General features: G+C 31.6%; 1 protein-coding gene and 1 long non-coding RNA gene across 2 annotated transcripts in view; both read right to left on the bottom strand.

Annotated features, from left to right (window-relative positions):
- Nucleotides 1-2,935, bottom strand: part of LOC117118461 — a 9,550-nt gene extending 6,615 nt beyond the window's left edge. The window contains exon 1 of the long non-coding RNA XR_004447043.1: nucleotides 2,715-2,935. This is a non-coding gene — a long non-coding RNA (uncharacterized LOC117118461). The remainder of the gene's footprint in view (nucleotides 1-2,714) is intronic.
- Nucleotides 2,936-7,993: 5,058 nt separating this feature from the next.
- The window catches only part of LOC117118546 (amyloid beta A4 precursor protein-binding family B member 1-interacting protein-like), a 44,375-nt gene continuing 39,040 nt past the window's right edge, over nucleotides 7,994-13,328 (bottom strand). The window contains exon 10 of the mRNA XM_033263165.1: nucleotides 7,994-10,025. Within this exon, the coding sequence (XP_033119056.1) occupies nucleotides 9,970-10,025 (56 nt within the window). The 3' untranslated portion in view covers nucleotides 7,994-9,969. The remainder of the gene's footprint in view (nucleotides 10,026-13,328) is intronic.

Below are 13,328 nucleotides of genomic sequence, written 5' to 3' on the forward strand. Positions count from 1 at the left end.
CCTGTCTCTTATACACATCTAAAAGTGTTTAACCAATCAAAACATTACCTCTAGTAGGTGACATAGCAGTGATTTAAACAAAAGATCAAAGCATTCTTACTCTAATGATCAAAGATACCTACAAAAACAAAAAAAAGCTCTTTTGAAGCTCTGAGCCCATTGTTAAGCAAAGGGTGTAGTCTACGTATAACGAACGCTTCTTTAAACAATAGGATAGACCAGTTTCGGCAGCTGTCAATAATGTTAGTACTAGAAAATATTAAACCTAATTTATTACTTACATTACAGACGACATTATCATTTTCAAGTATACCCTGTAATCCTAATACAAATTGGAATGCCTCACAGTTTTTAACATGATCAAATATAACACTATCAGATCGTGAAGAATGTTCTTTAAGTCTAGTTATTAAGCACCTATCTGTCTTACCAATATAATCACTATTGCAGCCTGGACATTTAAAATGATAGACAACAGAACTTCTGTACTCCTTAGGGGTTTGATCCTTAGTAGATATAAAATGAGAAACATTTTTATACAGCCATAAAGTTATGAATTTTACCTCTTTAATTAAGTGTTTCTTTACCTTATTTAAACATCTACGTAAAATGGACTCACCTGGTTTTCCTAGATAAGGCAATCTAACCCAGATCTTAATCAAGCTCTCATCAGTAGGCCTATGTATACATTTAGGTTCATTTAATTTCTTAAGTACATTATTAACAACTTTTAAAGGGTACCCATTCCAAGACATAAACTTCCTGATGTTACTAAGCTCTGTTTGAAGTTTATCAGGAGTACACAATCTGTGGGCTCTAGAAACTAAACTACGAATCCAGGAGATCTTATGGTTCCATGGAGCAAAGCTATGTCACCTACTAGAGGTAATGTTTTGATTGGTTAAACACTTTTGGTACTAGTGCATATAAGCTTGCTAATATGAATAATTTTTCATTCCTGATGATGACATAATTAATGTCGAAATATTGAATCCCAACACGATGGCGTGTATTTTAATACTTGGAGTATGTATTATACTTTCTTATCTGAGATTAATCAGTGGACCTTTCGGTTAATACAGTACTTCAACTACCAAAATATGGAACTCATAGATAACCACAAAATTCACTTTTTTAAAATATCAAATGAATTAACTTTACATGTTATAAACAATGCAAATAAACAGTAGTTAAAGCATGTGGATTAATTGTGTGTTTGAATCACAAGTTCATGTATGGGAAAAGGGAGAGTCTTACTTTCTCGCAAACTTAAGCAATAAATTGTTTGCTTAGAGTTTATTCAAAGAAGTATTGCTTTTAGTAAACTGAATAATTAGGAATACATTTATTTAAGCAACTAATTTAGTTGCATACTTGGTTTTTACTCATCACTAACTAAATCCAACTGCCTACTACTGGCTTAGAATTATATATATTTATGTATGGCAATTATGCTAAGAATTAAAATAGCGTGTGATTGTGATGGTAGGGTGATTATGGTAGGATTAAGTGGTATTGTTAAATCCCACAAACCTCCCAAAACACACTGTAGAAAATCAAACAATTCAATTGTGATTGACTGACTTGGTATACCAATAAGAAAATTAAATTCATTCATAACTATTTTGTGGTTAAAATTTAGATTTTTTATGAACAAAATACTTGCAAATACACCACAAACCTCTAAACACACTGCAAACCCCATCTAAACCATAAAATTATGATTGTAGAACTTCTTTTTCTTAAAAAAAAAAATAATAATTTGATGTTCATACTAACTCACTGTTTGTGGGGTTTACCAATACACAGATTGAATTTCTGGAAGATTGTAATTCGGCCACAAGTAAATTATTTTAGTATCAATAAATGCATGATTTATGTTGATTTATTGATTATGTTGTTGCTATTTTTTAACATTTAAATGGAAAAATAAATAAAAAGTGTAATTCATGGCTTTTTTTTATCTTTGAATATTTTATCATTGAATATTAATTCTTGCAAAAAGTAAAATGTAAATGGCAATTTGTTTGATGTTATCATTGAATATTAATTCTTGCAAAAAGTAAAATGTAAATGGCAATATATTGACTCAAGAAAATCAGTTTTAATACTGAATTTGATTATTGGGGCCATTTTTATCTACCTGTCATATGGGGCCATTTTTACCGGGGCCATTTTTTCCGGGGCCATTTTTTCCGGGGCCATTCTTACCGTACACCACCATAACAATCGGTGAGCGTGCCGTTCGAACACACGTGTTATCCCACAAAACGCGTGTGTGTACGAAGTATGCTATTGTCGTTTTTCGATGGGGACCTTAGCCCCAATCGTTGGGGTTTATCGGAAACGTAATTACGACATTATTCTTTACAATTAGATGAGTTAAAATCTTATAATGCGACACATCAAAACAATAACAATTTTGCTGATTTTCCTACGAAATATTTTAACTAATTACCGGACAAATTTAAGGGCCGATAAAGAAGAGTGGACCATTATTATTTCGCGCCCGTTAATTAGCTAGAGATATACGTTTCGCCTTGATTTTCGATTTAAATACTTTATAAGCAATTTAAATATATCTGTATTATTCTTTCCATTATATGTTATTTTGAAAAATTTAGACAAGAAATATAACAATTTTGTTAATAATCGTTGGTAGCACCAAACATAGGCATAAGCCTAGGCCCTACTCAAATTAATCAGACTCTTACCTGTCGGAATTTCTTAAGTGTTGGTACAGTGCTGGTTTTCGTAATTGTTAGACTAACAATTTCAGAATGAGGTAAATAAAAACGTTATGAAAATAATTATACAGTATTGAAATTTTCACTTCTAACACGTCTCCTTGTCACTCGGCGGCAGAGGAACTAATCGTCCTGCCGTTAATTTAGTCACAACTTAAATCCTGATCAGATAACGATAATTGTGGTTGATACAGCTGTTGTCTGAGCTTCTCCCCTTGGCAAAGGTTGTTACTCTACCGAAAATGCAATTAAGCGCCGCGGCGCTTAAACATCTGTTGAAGGATTCAGTGCGGCGCGCTCTTATTCGAGCCTCGAGCGGCGCTTATTCAAGAGTAGGGCTTATAAAAAATATTGGCGTGGCGCTTTCCACCCGTTTCCATGATACCTATTTCACGTATTCCCGTAGTTCGGTAGGCCTATCATGGCTCTACGTCATCGTAAATAAACGTTTATAAGAAGTGTTTGTGTCTTCATTGTGATATTTATATTCATTTTAACACTGTATAGGCCTACATTGGCCTATATTTAAAACCCTGTTTCTCAAAATGTTTTATTTCATTTAATTTCATTGACTTATTCAGACAAGTGTCTTGGGGCGCCAAAAGCAACAAAGTCACCATGACAAAAGTCTGGAGCCCCAGAAAACTAAACTTAACTACAAGATTAGCTATTATATAAAAATATAAGTTTAAAAATGTGGAAGGTCAAGTTAATTACAATTATAAAATATACACAAATTTTACACACAATTGAATAATTGATAAATTTCATAAAAGAACGATAACACATTTAGGAATAAAAATACACAAGATAAAACCACTCTCGATTCAGCGCCGCGCCGCTTAACGAAAAATATCACGTTTGTTGCGGCGTTTATTCGAGAGCGGCGCTTATTCGTATAGATACCGAATTATATTGCAATTCTACTATCTCTTCATAATACGTTTGGACATGACATCAGCCTTAAATATCATAAGAAGAGAAATGATGCAATCTGTACAATGGAGGATTACTCAAATGGGCTAAACATTAACTGGATACCTATCGCATTGGAATTTGATACCGGTAACTTATATTAAGTTAAATAATTTAGGGGTGTGTATGTTTACATTTCATCACTTAAAAACATGACTGGGTTATTAATTGACAAGCAAAAGTTCAAACAACTAAGTGTAAAGTCCATGACTTTTTTTTTTTTCTTTTTTTTTTTATAAAGTTACGCCTACACAGCAATCTGATAACGATACGGTAATTGAGGCAGACTACGTGACTACTGCCGTTTATGGAGCACGATCACTGTTTTTTTTAAATTTTATTATAAACCTCAGTCTCCCAGGGTCATCCGTTTATCAAGATTATTTATATAATATTAACAAATAGGTAAGTTATTAAAAGGAGTGTTCGATACAGGAACAAATGATGTTATAAACGTATGATAAAATGCTGTCCATCCTGATAAAACTATATAATAATGATGATGATGATAATAATAATAATAAATAATTAATAAACAATATCAATAACAATAATAATAATACATAATAATAATAATAATAATAATAATAATAATAATAATAATAAAATAATAATAATAATAATAATAATAATAATAATAATAATAATAATAATAATAATAATAATAATAATAATAATAATAATGTTTTATACATTTTTAATGCACAGATTTGATACTAATATGTTCAAATGCCCAGTGCATATGATTGGTCCACATGCTTAAGTACATGCGACCCATCACACTGTTGAATATTGATTATAAAATTCTTGCTCATGTTTTAAGTAATAGACACGTGTAGTTATAAAATCACTAGTTAATTCTGAACAAAAAGGATACATTAAACGGCGTTTCGCTGGAGAAAACGTACGTCTAATAGAAGACTTATTATTACACTGACAAATGCAATTTGGAAGGAGCTATAGTAATTTTAGATTTTAAAAAGGCATTTGATTCAATTAGAGATTTTATGTTTGCGGCATTAAACAAATTAATTTTGGTAAAACGTTCTGCAAGTGGGTTGAATTGCTATACACAAAAGTTGAATGTGCTACTACGATTAACGAATTGGTCTCAGAAAATTTTGATATGGAGAGAGGAATACGACGAGGCTGTCCGTTATCAGCACTTTTGTTCATACTTGTTGAAATTATGGCATGTAACATAAGGAATACCAATATTTTTAAAGGAATTAGGTTACCAAACATATAGAGGCAAAAATTAGTCAACTAGCTGACTGTATTGTATGTCGGCGATGAACAAAGTCTACGTACCTCTATCAGCATTATAGAATCATTTTGTGAAATATCTGTATTGACCGTAAACAGACACAAAATTTACATAGGATACGACATTAAGTCTTGTACAGTTAAGAATTGGGATGGTAAATTGATAGAACTTCAACGAACCTTAAAATTATGGAGTGCGAGAAACCTTTCTTTTCACGGAAAGGTTACCGTGTTAAAATTTCTTGCTTTGTGAAAATTAGTATATGCAGCAAACATTATAGATGTGCCAAAATATGTAATTGATAAAGTAGATAGCTTAATATATGCGTTTATTTGGAATAGCAAAAGAGAGAAAATAAAACGAAAACGTTAATTGGTGATGAAAAGAAGGGTGGCATTAAATTTCCTGATTTTGGTTTACATGTGAATGCATTAAATATATTATGGGATCAGCATTATAGAATCATTTTGTGAAATATCTGTATTGACCGTAAACAGACACAAAATTTACATAGGATACGACATTAAGTCTTGTACAGTTAAGAATTGGGATGGTAAATTGAATTGGGATGGTAAATTGATAGAACTTCAACGAACCTTAAAATTATGGAGTGCGAGAAACCTTTCTTTTCACGGAAAGGTTACCGTGTTAAAATTTCTTGCTTTGTGAAAATTAGTATATGCAGCAAACATTATAGATGTGCCAAAATATGTAATTGATAAAGTAGATAGCTTAATATATGCGTTTATTTGGAATAGCAAAAGAGAGAAAATAAAACGAAAACGTTAATTGGTGATGAAAAGAAGGGTGGCATTAAATTTCCTGATTTTGGTTTACATGTGAATGCATTAAATATATTATGGGCCAAACGCATTTTATATAATGATGATGCCAAGTGAAAATGTATTCCAAATTTTTTTATTCTAAAAGTAGGTCCTGAAAAGGTTATTTTTAATATGACGTGTCTAGACAATTTTAATGTTGAGTATGATATGCCAATATTTTTTTTTAATGTATTGCAAGCTTGTATTAAATATAACAAAATAAATCAAAAGGATATTCACACATAATATGAGGAAATTATGAGTACACAGTTTTGGGGTAATCAATTAATCCAACTAAATAAGAAGTCATTGTTATACAAACACCGGATTAACTGTGATATAGTGTTCGTTAAGGATCTTGTAAATACAATACATTTATACGTTACGACGCAAATTAAATTGCCTAAAATGAATATGTTTGCATAATTAAAGCAATACCAGACCAATGGAAATATATAATTAAAAACACATTCATTTTTAACTATGAAGGTAACATAAATAACAATAAAAATTTTTAACATATTAAAACAAAAAATGTATATGCATGTTTAGTAAACAATGTTTTTGTTACACAAAATGATACAAACAAATTAGAAGATTGTTTTAGTGATGACAAAATTGATTGGAAGTTATGTTGGTTATATAAAATATGTAAAATGAAGGACAAAAAATTAGCCCAGATCAATTACAAGCTCTTACACATGGTTTTGCCTACTAAAAAAAGATTACATACAGTATATGGAAACTAAAAGATACTGACAAATGTTATAAGTGTAAAGAAAATGTTGAAGATGAATACCACATGCTTTTCAATTTTACTTTTATTAAACCTTTTTGGATGAAAGTTAAAAATATATTAAGAAGTATTGGGCAAAAAGATATATCGTTTAAGCAAATAGTTCTTGGAACAGAAAATGTAATTGTAGATTATATTTACACTGCTGCAGCTTCTACTATTTACAAAGAAAAACTTCTTTGTGAATTAAAAAAATCAAGATTTACTGATCTATGGAATGCCTTTAAACATTACATCATGTCCAGAATTAAAGGTGATTTATATATCGACAAAGTAAAAGGTAATGGAAAAGAATACATCATTTGCTGATTGATAGTTAAGAATTTTTTTTACATATCTACATTGAAAAGGGAAAAAAAGAAGTCACAAATAGAAGTAAATACTGCAATATTGTATTACGAATTGTAAATAATAACAAAATTTAGATACAAAATTATTATTATTATTATTTCTATTAAAATTTATATGAAGATTTTAAAGTCTCATAACATTATACAATTTATTAAGAAATCTATTTTGAAGTTAAATTGTGAATGTAAAAAGTAGTAATGATACAAAAAAAAAGAAATAAATTTTAAAGGAAAGTACATACAGGTGACACTTTTAAGGCCTAAGTCCGTTGCAATTCTGTAATTCTTTTAGGTTCTTATTAATTTTATCTTTAGTGTTTTAACTTTCATTTAATATACTGATTTAAAACATTTTATTGGGTTTTAACTTTTGAACTGTTTTTCCTTATTATTTTTATTGTCTATTGTATGACTCTTTTTGCACCTTCTTGTTTAACTCGGCACTGTATTTATTCATTTTATTTTTTGTCATCTGCCAAGCAATACAATTTTCTGTATTTTTATATGAACAAATATAATTTCTTGAATCTTGAATCTTGAAAGTCAAAGATGATGGGTATTGTACAAAGGTGAAAAGATGTGGAAAAAATACAGAGTATAATGAATTTGAATTTTATAATTAAAAAAAAATCAAAAAATATATGAAACACCGGTGAACACCAAAGAGGATGTCCTACTGACTGAGAATTACCAAAAAATATATTTCACAAATCGATTATATTTGGATCTAATTATTAAGCAATTTAATGAATTTTCAATTCTTTTTATTTTCTTTTCTTTTTGTTTCAAACTTTACCATGGAAAAAACATACTTTAAGGCTTTAATTTTGACAAAAGTATTATACATGTATATATTAGTTACCCGTATTTTATTTGAGATGTAATATATTAAAGATGGAAAAATGAATGAAAACAATGGAAGAATAGTGACAATAAAGGTGGGTGACTCCCGAAAGACCACAAAAAAAAAACCCAACGAGGTACCCACTTAGCCCTTGAGGAGAGACGCAAAGTATGCTCCAGACAAAAACAAATAAGCAGCCTTATTCATTTATTCATTCATTCACTTGACCAAAATCATGAGTAAAACGAGTTAAATAACAGTTACAATAACTAAGAGCTATAAAACAGTAAGGTAACGATATTACCTTTAATACGTGTTAAACAAGAAAAGACAGAGTGATAAAAAAAATTAACATAAACAAAATGTTAAGAGATAAGAAAAAATCCCCGACCAGTTTATTGTAATACGATAATACTTTATTCCAATTTGATCAAATACAGTACAAATTGAAGTTGAACATTAAAAATTACCAAATAAAAATCAACAGAAAATAAAATCTCGAATACAATTAAAACACGAGGGACAATGGGGAAAAGTGGAGGACAACCATTATACAATAACATTAAAAGGGATAAAAGGCACTAAAAGCAATTGGGGATAAAACAACCGGTTAAAACAAAGCATCGGAGACAGGCAAACACCTAAATAAAACACAATAAAAATCAATAAAAATGTATAACTAATATAATTATTAAACATTAAATTCATTATTATCATTAAAAAATATTATTATTAACATTGAATTCATTATATTCTTTTTAATACTCAATTTAAATATCAAAACACAAAAAAAAGGTTTCACAACAAATGAAATGGGCAGTAACAGTTTAAAAATCAACCAGGAAACGCAATAGGGACACACAACCAACAAATAAAAAAGAGAATAAGGAAACAGCGGAACAAACTACTACTCGGCAGGCAAAGTATTGCACAAATTAGTTCAAAGTGGTCATATTATTACTATTATTATTATTATTACCATCATTATTATTATTATCATCACTATTATTAAAATCATTATTACTATTGTTATCATCATTAGGTGATCATTATTATCATAAACATTTAGTACCATAATTATTATAACAATCTCAATCGCTATAATTATCACCATTATTGCCATCAATACTATTTCTATCTTAAATAAAGCTACAGTAATTGTCATTTTAACCATCATTCATCATCAAAATAATGACAATAACGTGATCAATACAATAACAGTAATCATAACAACCAACAAGGACATAAAACCGCAATAATAATAACAAAAATAACAACTAAATATAACAATCATAACCATTATCAGTGTCACCAATGTACCTGGATAATTGTTAACATCATTTACAATATATTAAAATAATTGCAAACAGAGATAATTCCCATACATATTATATGATCATAAAAACATCTTATCGAGGACACCCCCTCAACAACAATGTACCTTTCCGGAGTGTCAATCAAACTTAACAACTGACCAATCAGACAGTGCCAGGAATACGCACGTGTTCTGCAAACACATGTATTGTCTCACAAACGCACGTGTTTGCGTATGTTTTACACTATCAATTTCTGGGACCTTAGCAACAATATCCAAGGGGAGGGGCTTAGCGGAAAAGTGCATTATTTAATTTCCGTTTGAGTTCTACATTAACAATTCACAAATTAACAATTCACAAATTAACAATTTACAAATTAACAATTCACAAAATTAACAATTCACAAATTAACAATTCACAAATTAACAATTCACAAATTAACATTAAACAGGCATATAAGCTGATTACATTAAATTTCTTCGACTTTTTTAAACAAATCTATGCTCACTGTGTTCCTTATTTTCAATTTCAATTTATTCAAGATTGCCTCCAAAATGGAGAGTATATAAAAAAGCAAAACATCAATACACATCAAAATACATGAAATCATGAGCATCGGAATGAATAATTGACAGTAACAATAACAATTATGCAATAGTATAATTATAGGCCCTATAGGCCTATATATATATATATATATATATATATATATATATTGATCAAATTCAATATCCAATGGATGCAATTATTTACAATGTTAAATAATTTTATTTTGCATCCATATAGAGTAATCGGAACAATAATTTTCTCAATAATCATTTCAAAAACGTCTCTTGTACCAAAAAGTGCATCAGTTGAAATATGAAATTGTGTTCAATCTATTAGGATGTGGTCCGGCATTCATTCCTGTAACATAATGTAATCAATCAATTAATTAATCAAGCAAATAATTTTTATTTTTATTCATTTATATGCATTTATATGCACACATTTCAGGAAAAACTGGTCAAGGTGCTTTCACCCTTATTGGATTCAGAATCAGACACAACGCACCACCTTATTTGCTCCCACAGTTTTTTTTTAATAAGTTAACGTTTTTAATACGTCCCCCATGCCCGGTTGGGGAGGGGACTTATCTTGATCTCAGGGTCGCATGTGTGTGACCAAAATCACGAAAAAGGTTTATTTTCCCCTAAACAGGCGCGTAACCTACGTTGCTGTTTTAGCAACGGTTTTTGCGGTTTTAGGGTATGAAAAATGCTCATATTATTGCTCTAATAGCATCATATTTGAACACATTAAGAACGTGTTTAGGGTCCGCGTCTCCGTGTGCCAGACAGCGTCGGCCGACCCCCGACCGATGCAGTGAAGACAGGAGTCAGACAAGCAGTGCGTCGGAAATTGCGCGTCTCACACAGTGGGACGAATTAATCGCCCGACGTACGTCCAGGTGGAACCACGCTCGAGTTTGTTCATTTCCAATTCTTGGCCATAGTGAACGCCCGGCACCGGCTTCCTGTGTTGAGGCCCGTTTTAAGGTTAATTTTTACATTAAAAATATGTACTCACTTTGGAGTAAGATTTTAATATATTACGTGAAATGGGGTGCTTTTTCTATGCATTGCAGAACGTGTTTAGGCCATTTTTTAAGCATGAATTGTTGAATTGCCTTGATCACACACATGGGTACCCAGATCTAGATTGAGTGCCCCCATCCCCCCTTGCTGGGCACTCATGATTGACAATCATAACCTGATGATACGTCACACAGGATTTATAGTCATAACGTTTTTTTTATACGTCACAAGGGATTCAAATTTATAACGTTTTAATACGTCACACCTGGGAACAGTGAAATTAAATTTCACTGTTCCCTGGTCACACATGGTCGACCATTTTAATACGTCACACATGGTTGATAATCGTAACGTTTTAATACATCACACATGGTTTTTATCATAACGTTTTAATACTCATGATTGATAATCTTAACGCGTTTAATACGTTTTTACGTAACGTTTTAATACGTCACACAGGATTGACAATCGTAGTGTTTTTATTTCACACAAGATAGAATATCATAGCGTTTTTATGTCACACAGAATTGATAATCCTATTATATTAACTTCCAGAGCATTAATAATCATAAAGTTTTAATACGTCAAACTCATATGATTATAATCGTAACATTGTTCTACGCCACACCAATGCAATTCAACAGAAGGACGCTCATCTCGGGACATCAAAGGTTATAACTCTGGCATCGACATTCTAGGCGCATGTGCAAAAACCATAGCAACCAGACCATAAACCGTACCGTCAGCGTACGTGTTAGTTGCCATGATAATCGCGCGTCGTGCGGTGATTACAAAGGCCTAATGTTATTTTGCACTAACATTAGACTGAAATTATATTTTTTATTTCAACAATAATTTTACCGATGTTGTATTGTATTGTCATTCATGAAACTCACTTCGCTGATTAAATTATAAATTCTATGTATGTAATGTTCGTGTTGTGCACCTTATTCCAACATTGTCAAAATGACAGTTTAACAAAAGACAGTTTGACATAAGAACTTGATTTGATTTTTTTTTGAAACATTGTCAAAATGACAGTTTACAGTTTAACATAAGACAGTTTGACATAAGAACTTGAAATTTTATAAAATTCGTAAATTTTCAATTGCTATAACTTTTCATTTTATTGGTCAATTTTCACAAATCAAATTGCAGTTAGTTCATAGAAGCATTTAACAAGCTCGCGGTCAAAAGAAATAAGATGTAACAGACATTGCGAAGTACCCAAAATTAATATTAAAATACTAACTAACACCATAAAACGTATGACTAATAATTGACGGCTGTACTCGCAACTAGTATCGGATTGTCGATGCCACAGTAAAGATCAAATGTTCGAGAGCGTCCTTCTGTTGAATTGCCACATATGATTATAATCGTAACGTTGTACCATGGAGGTATTATTGGCCTGGTTCTCAAGAGAGCCCTAGTATCCGGATCGGGAGCTAACCGTTTGCGCTAACCGTTAGCACCTGCGTGAGAACGCCCGATCGGTTAGCGCTAACCGTTAGCGGTATCCGGATACGCTAACGGTTAGCAAGCGCTATCGATTAGCAAGTTGAGGGCGTTTCTATCATCAACCAATCACACGTACGCGTTTACAATTTCCAGTTTCTTATTGGCCAGTGATTCGATTATCATATTGTTGGTATCCGGATCGGGATTTTCTCGCATGGACGCACGGCAGCTAACGGTTAGCAGGATCCGCATCCTGCTAACCGTTAGCAGGATCCGGATCCTGCTAACCGTTAGCTGCCGTGTGAAAACATAGCCATTAGGAAGATCACTCGGCAACAGATCCTTTTGACGCGCCAAACCAATGTGTTCCCTGCCTTTGAATCGCGCGCGGGCGTATTACCCTATAATTCACATTTTTTTCGTTAGCAACAACTTGGTAACGACATGCATTTATACGCTTCAGCAGAGCAGTTGTGCAATAAAGCGTCTGATTTTGACCCATTCAATACCTTTATAATGAACAATGTTCCCCTGATTGGATTTTTTCGGACTTTAGTATGTTATTATGTGTATATTTCAGGAACAGATTCCGCAAAATATTTCTGTTAAAATTACTTCTGTGTTTATTATAATTTTGTCTGAAGATCGATTTGTTTGACTATAAAGCTAGGGCAGCGTATTTCATTTTTTAATAGTTAACCCTCGTTAACCCTAAAATGATTTAGTTTATTATAATCCTCTATCATTCCTTAATTAATATCTGTTAAAATTGGAATTATCAATTTATGGAAATTCAAGTTGCAATATACCATACTTTTAAAGCTGATGTAAATGTTTCATTCAAATCGAAACTCTTTTTTTAAAAAAAGTTGTTATTATATTTGGTATTGATTGAAAGATCAATGTATTAGCTTCAAGATGGAAACGATTGCGCAGCCATAGTGATTGACTGTAAGTAGTGCGCATTGAGAAAATAACGTGCTCTGCATTTCGCCGTGTTCAATCTTTTGGTAATCAAAGCCTGCTGAGCATTTGGTGGCGGGGAACACATTAGACTTCAAAGGCATCGCGCAAAAGTTCTTCACGCACTGAGGCAGCTTTGTTCTTGGTTCATTTGCATAGCGCTGCATGCGCGTAGCTTTTTTGAGTGATCTCCTTCTCAATAATACCT

This window comes from Anneissia japonica, unplaced genomic scaffold, assembly GCF_011630105.1.
Source record: "Anneissia japonica isolate Jap-2015-1 unplaced genomic scaffold, ASM1163010v1 scaffold287869_len1821871_cov162, whole genome shotgun sequence".
Classification (NCBI taxonomy): Eukaryota; Metazoa; Echinodermata; class Crinoidea; order Comatulida; family Comatulidae; genus Anneissia; species Anneissia japonica.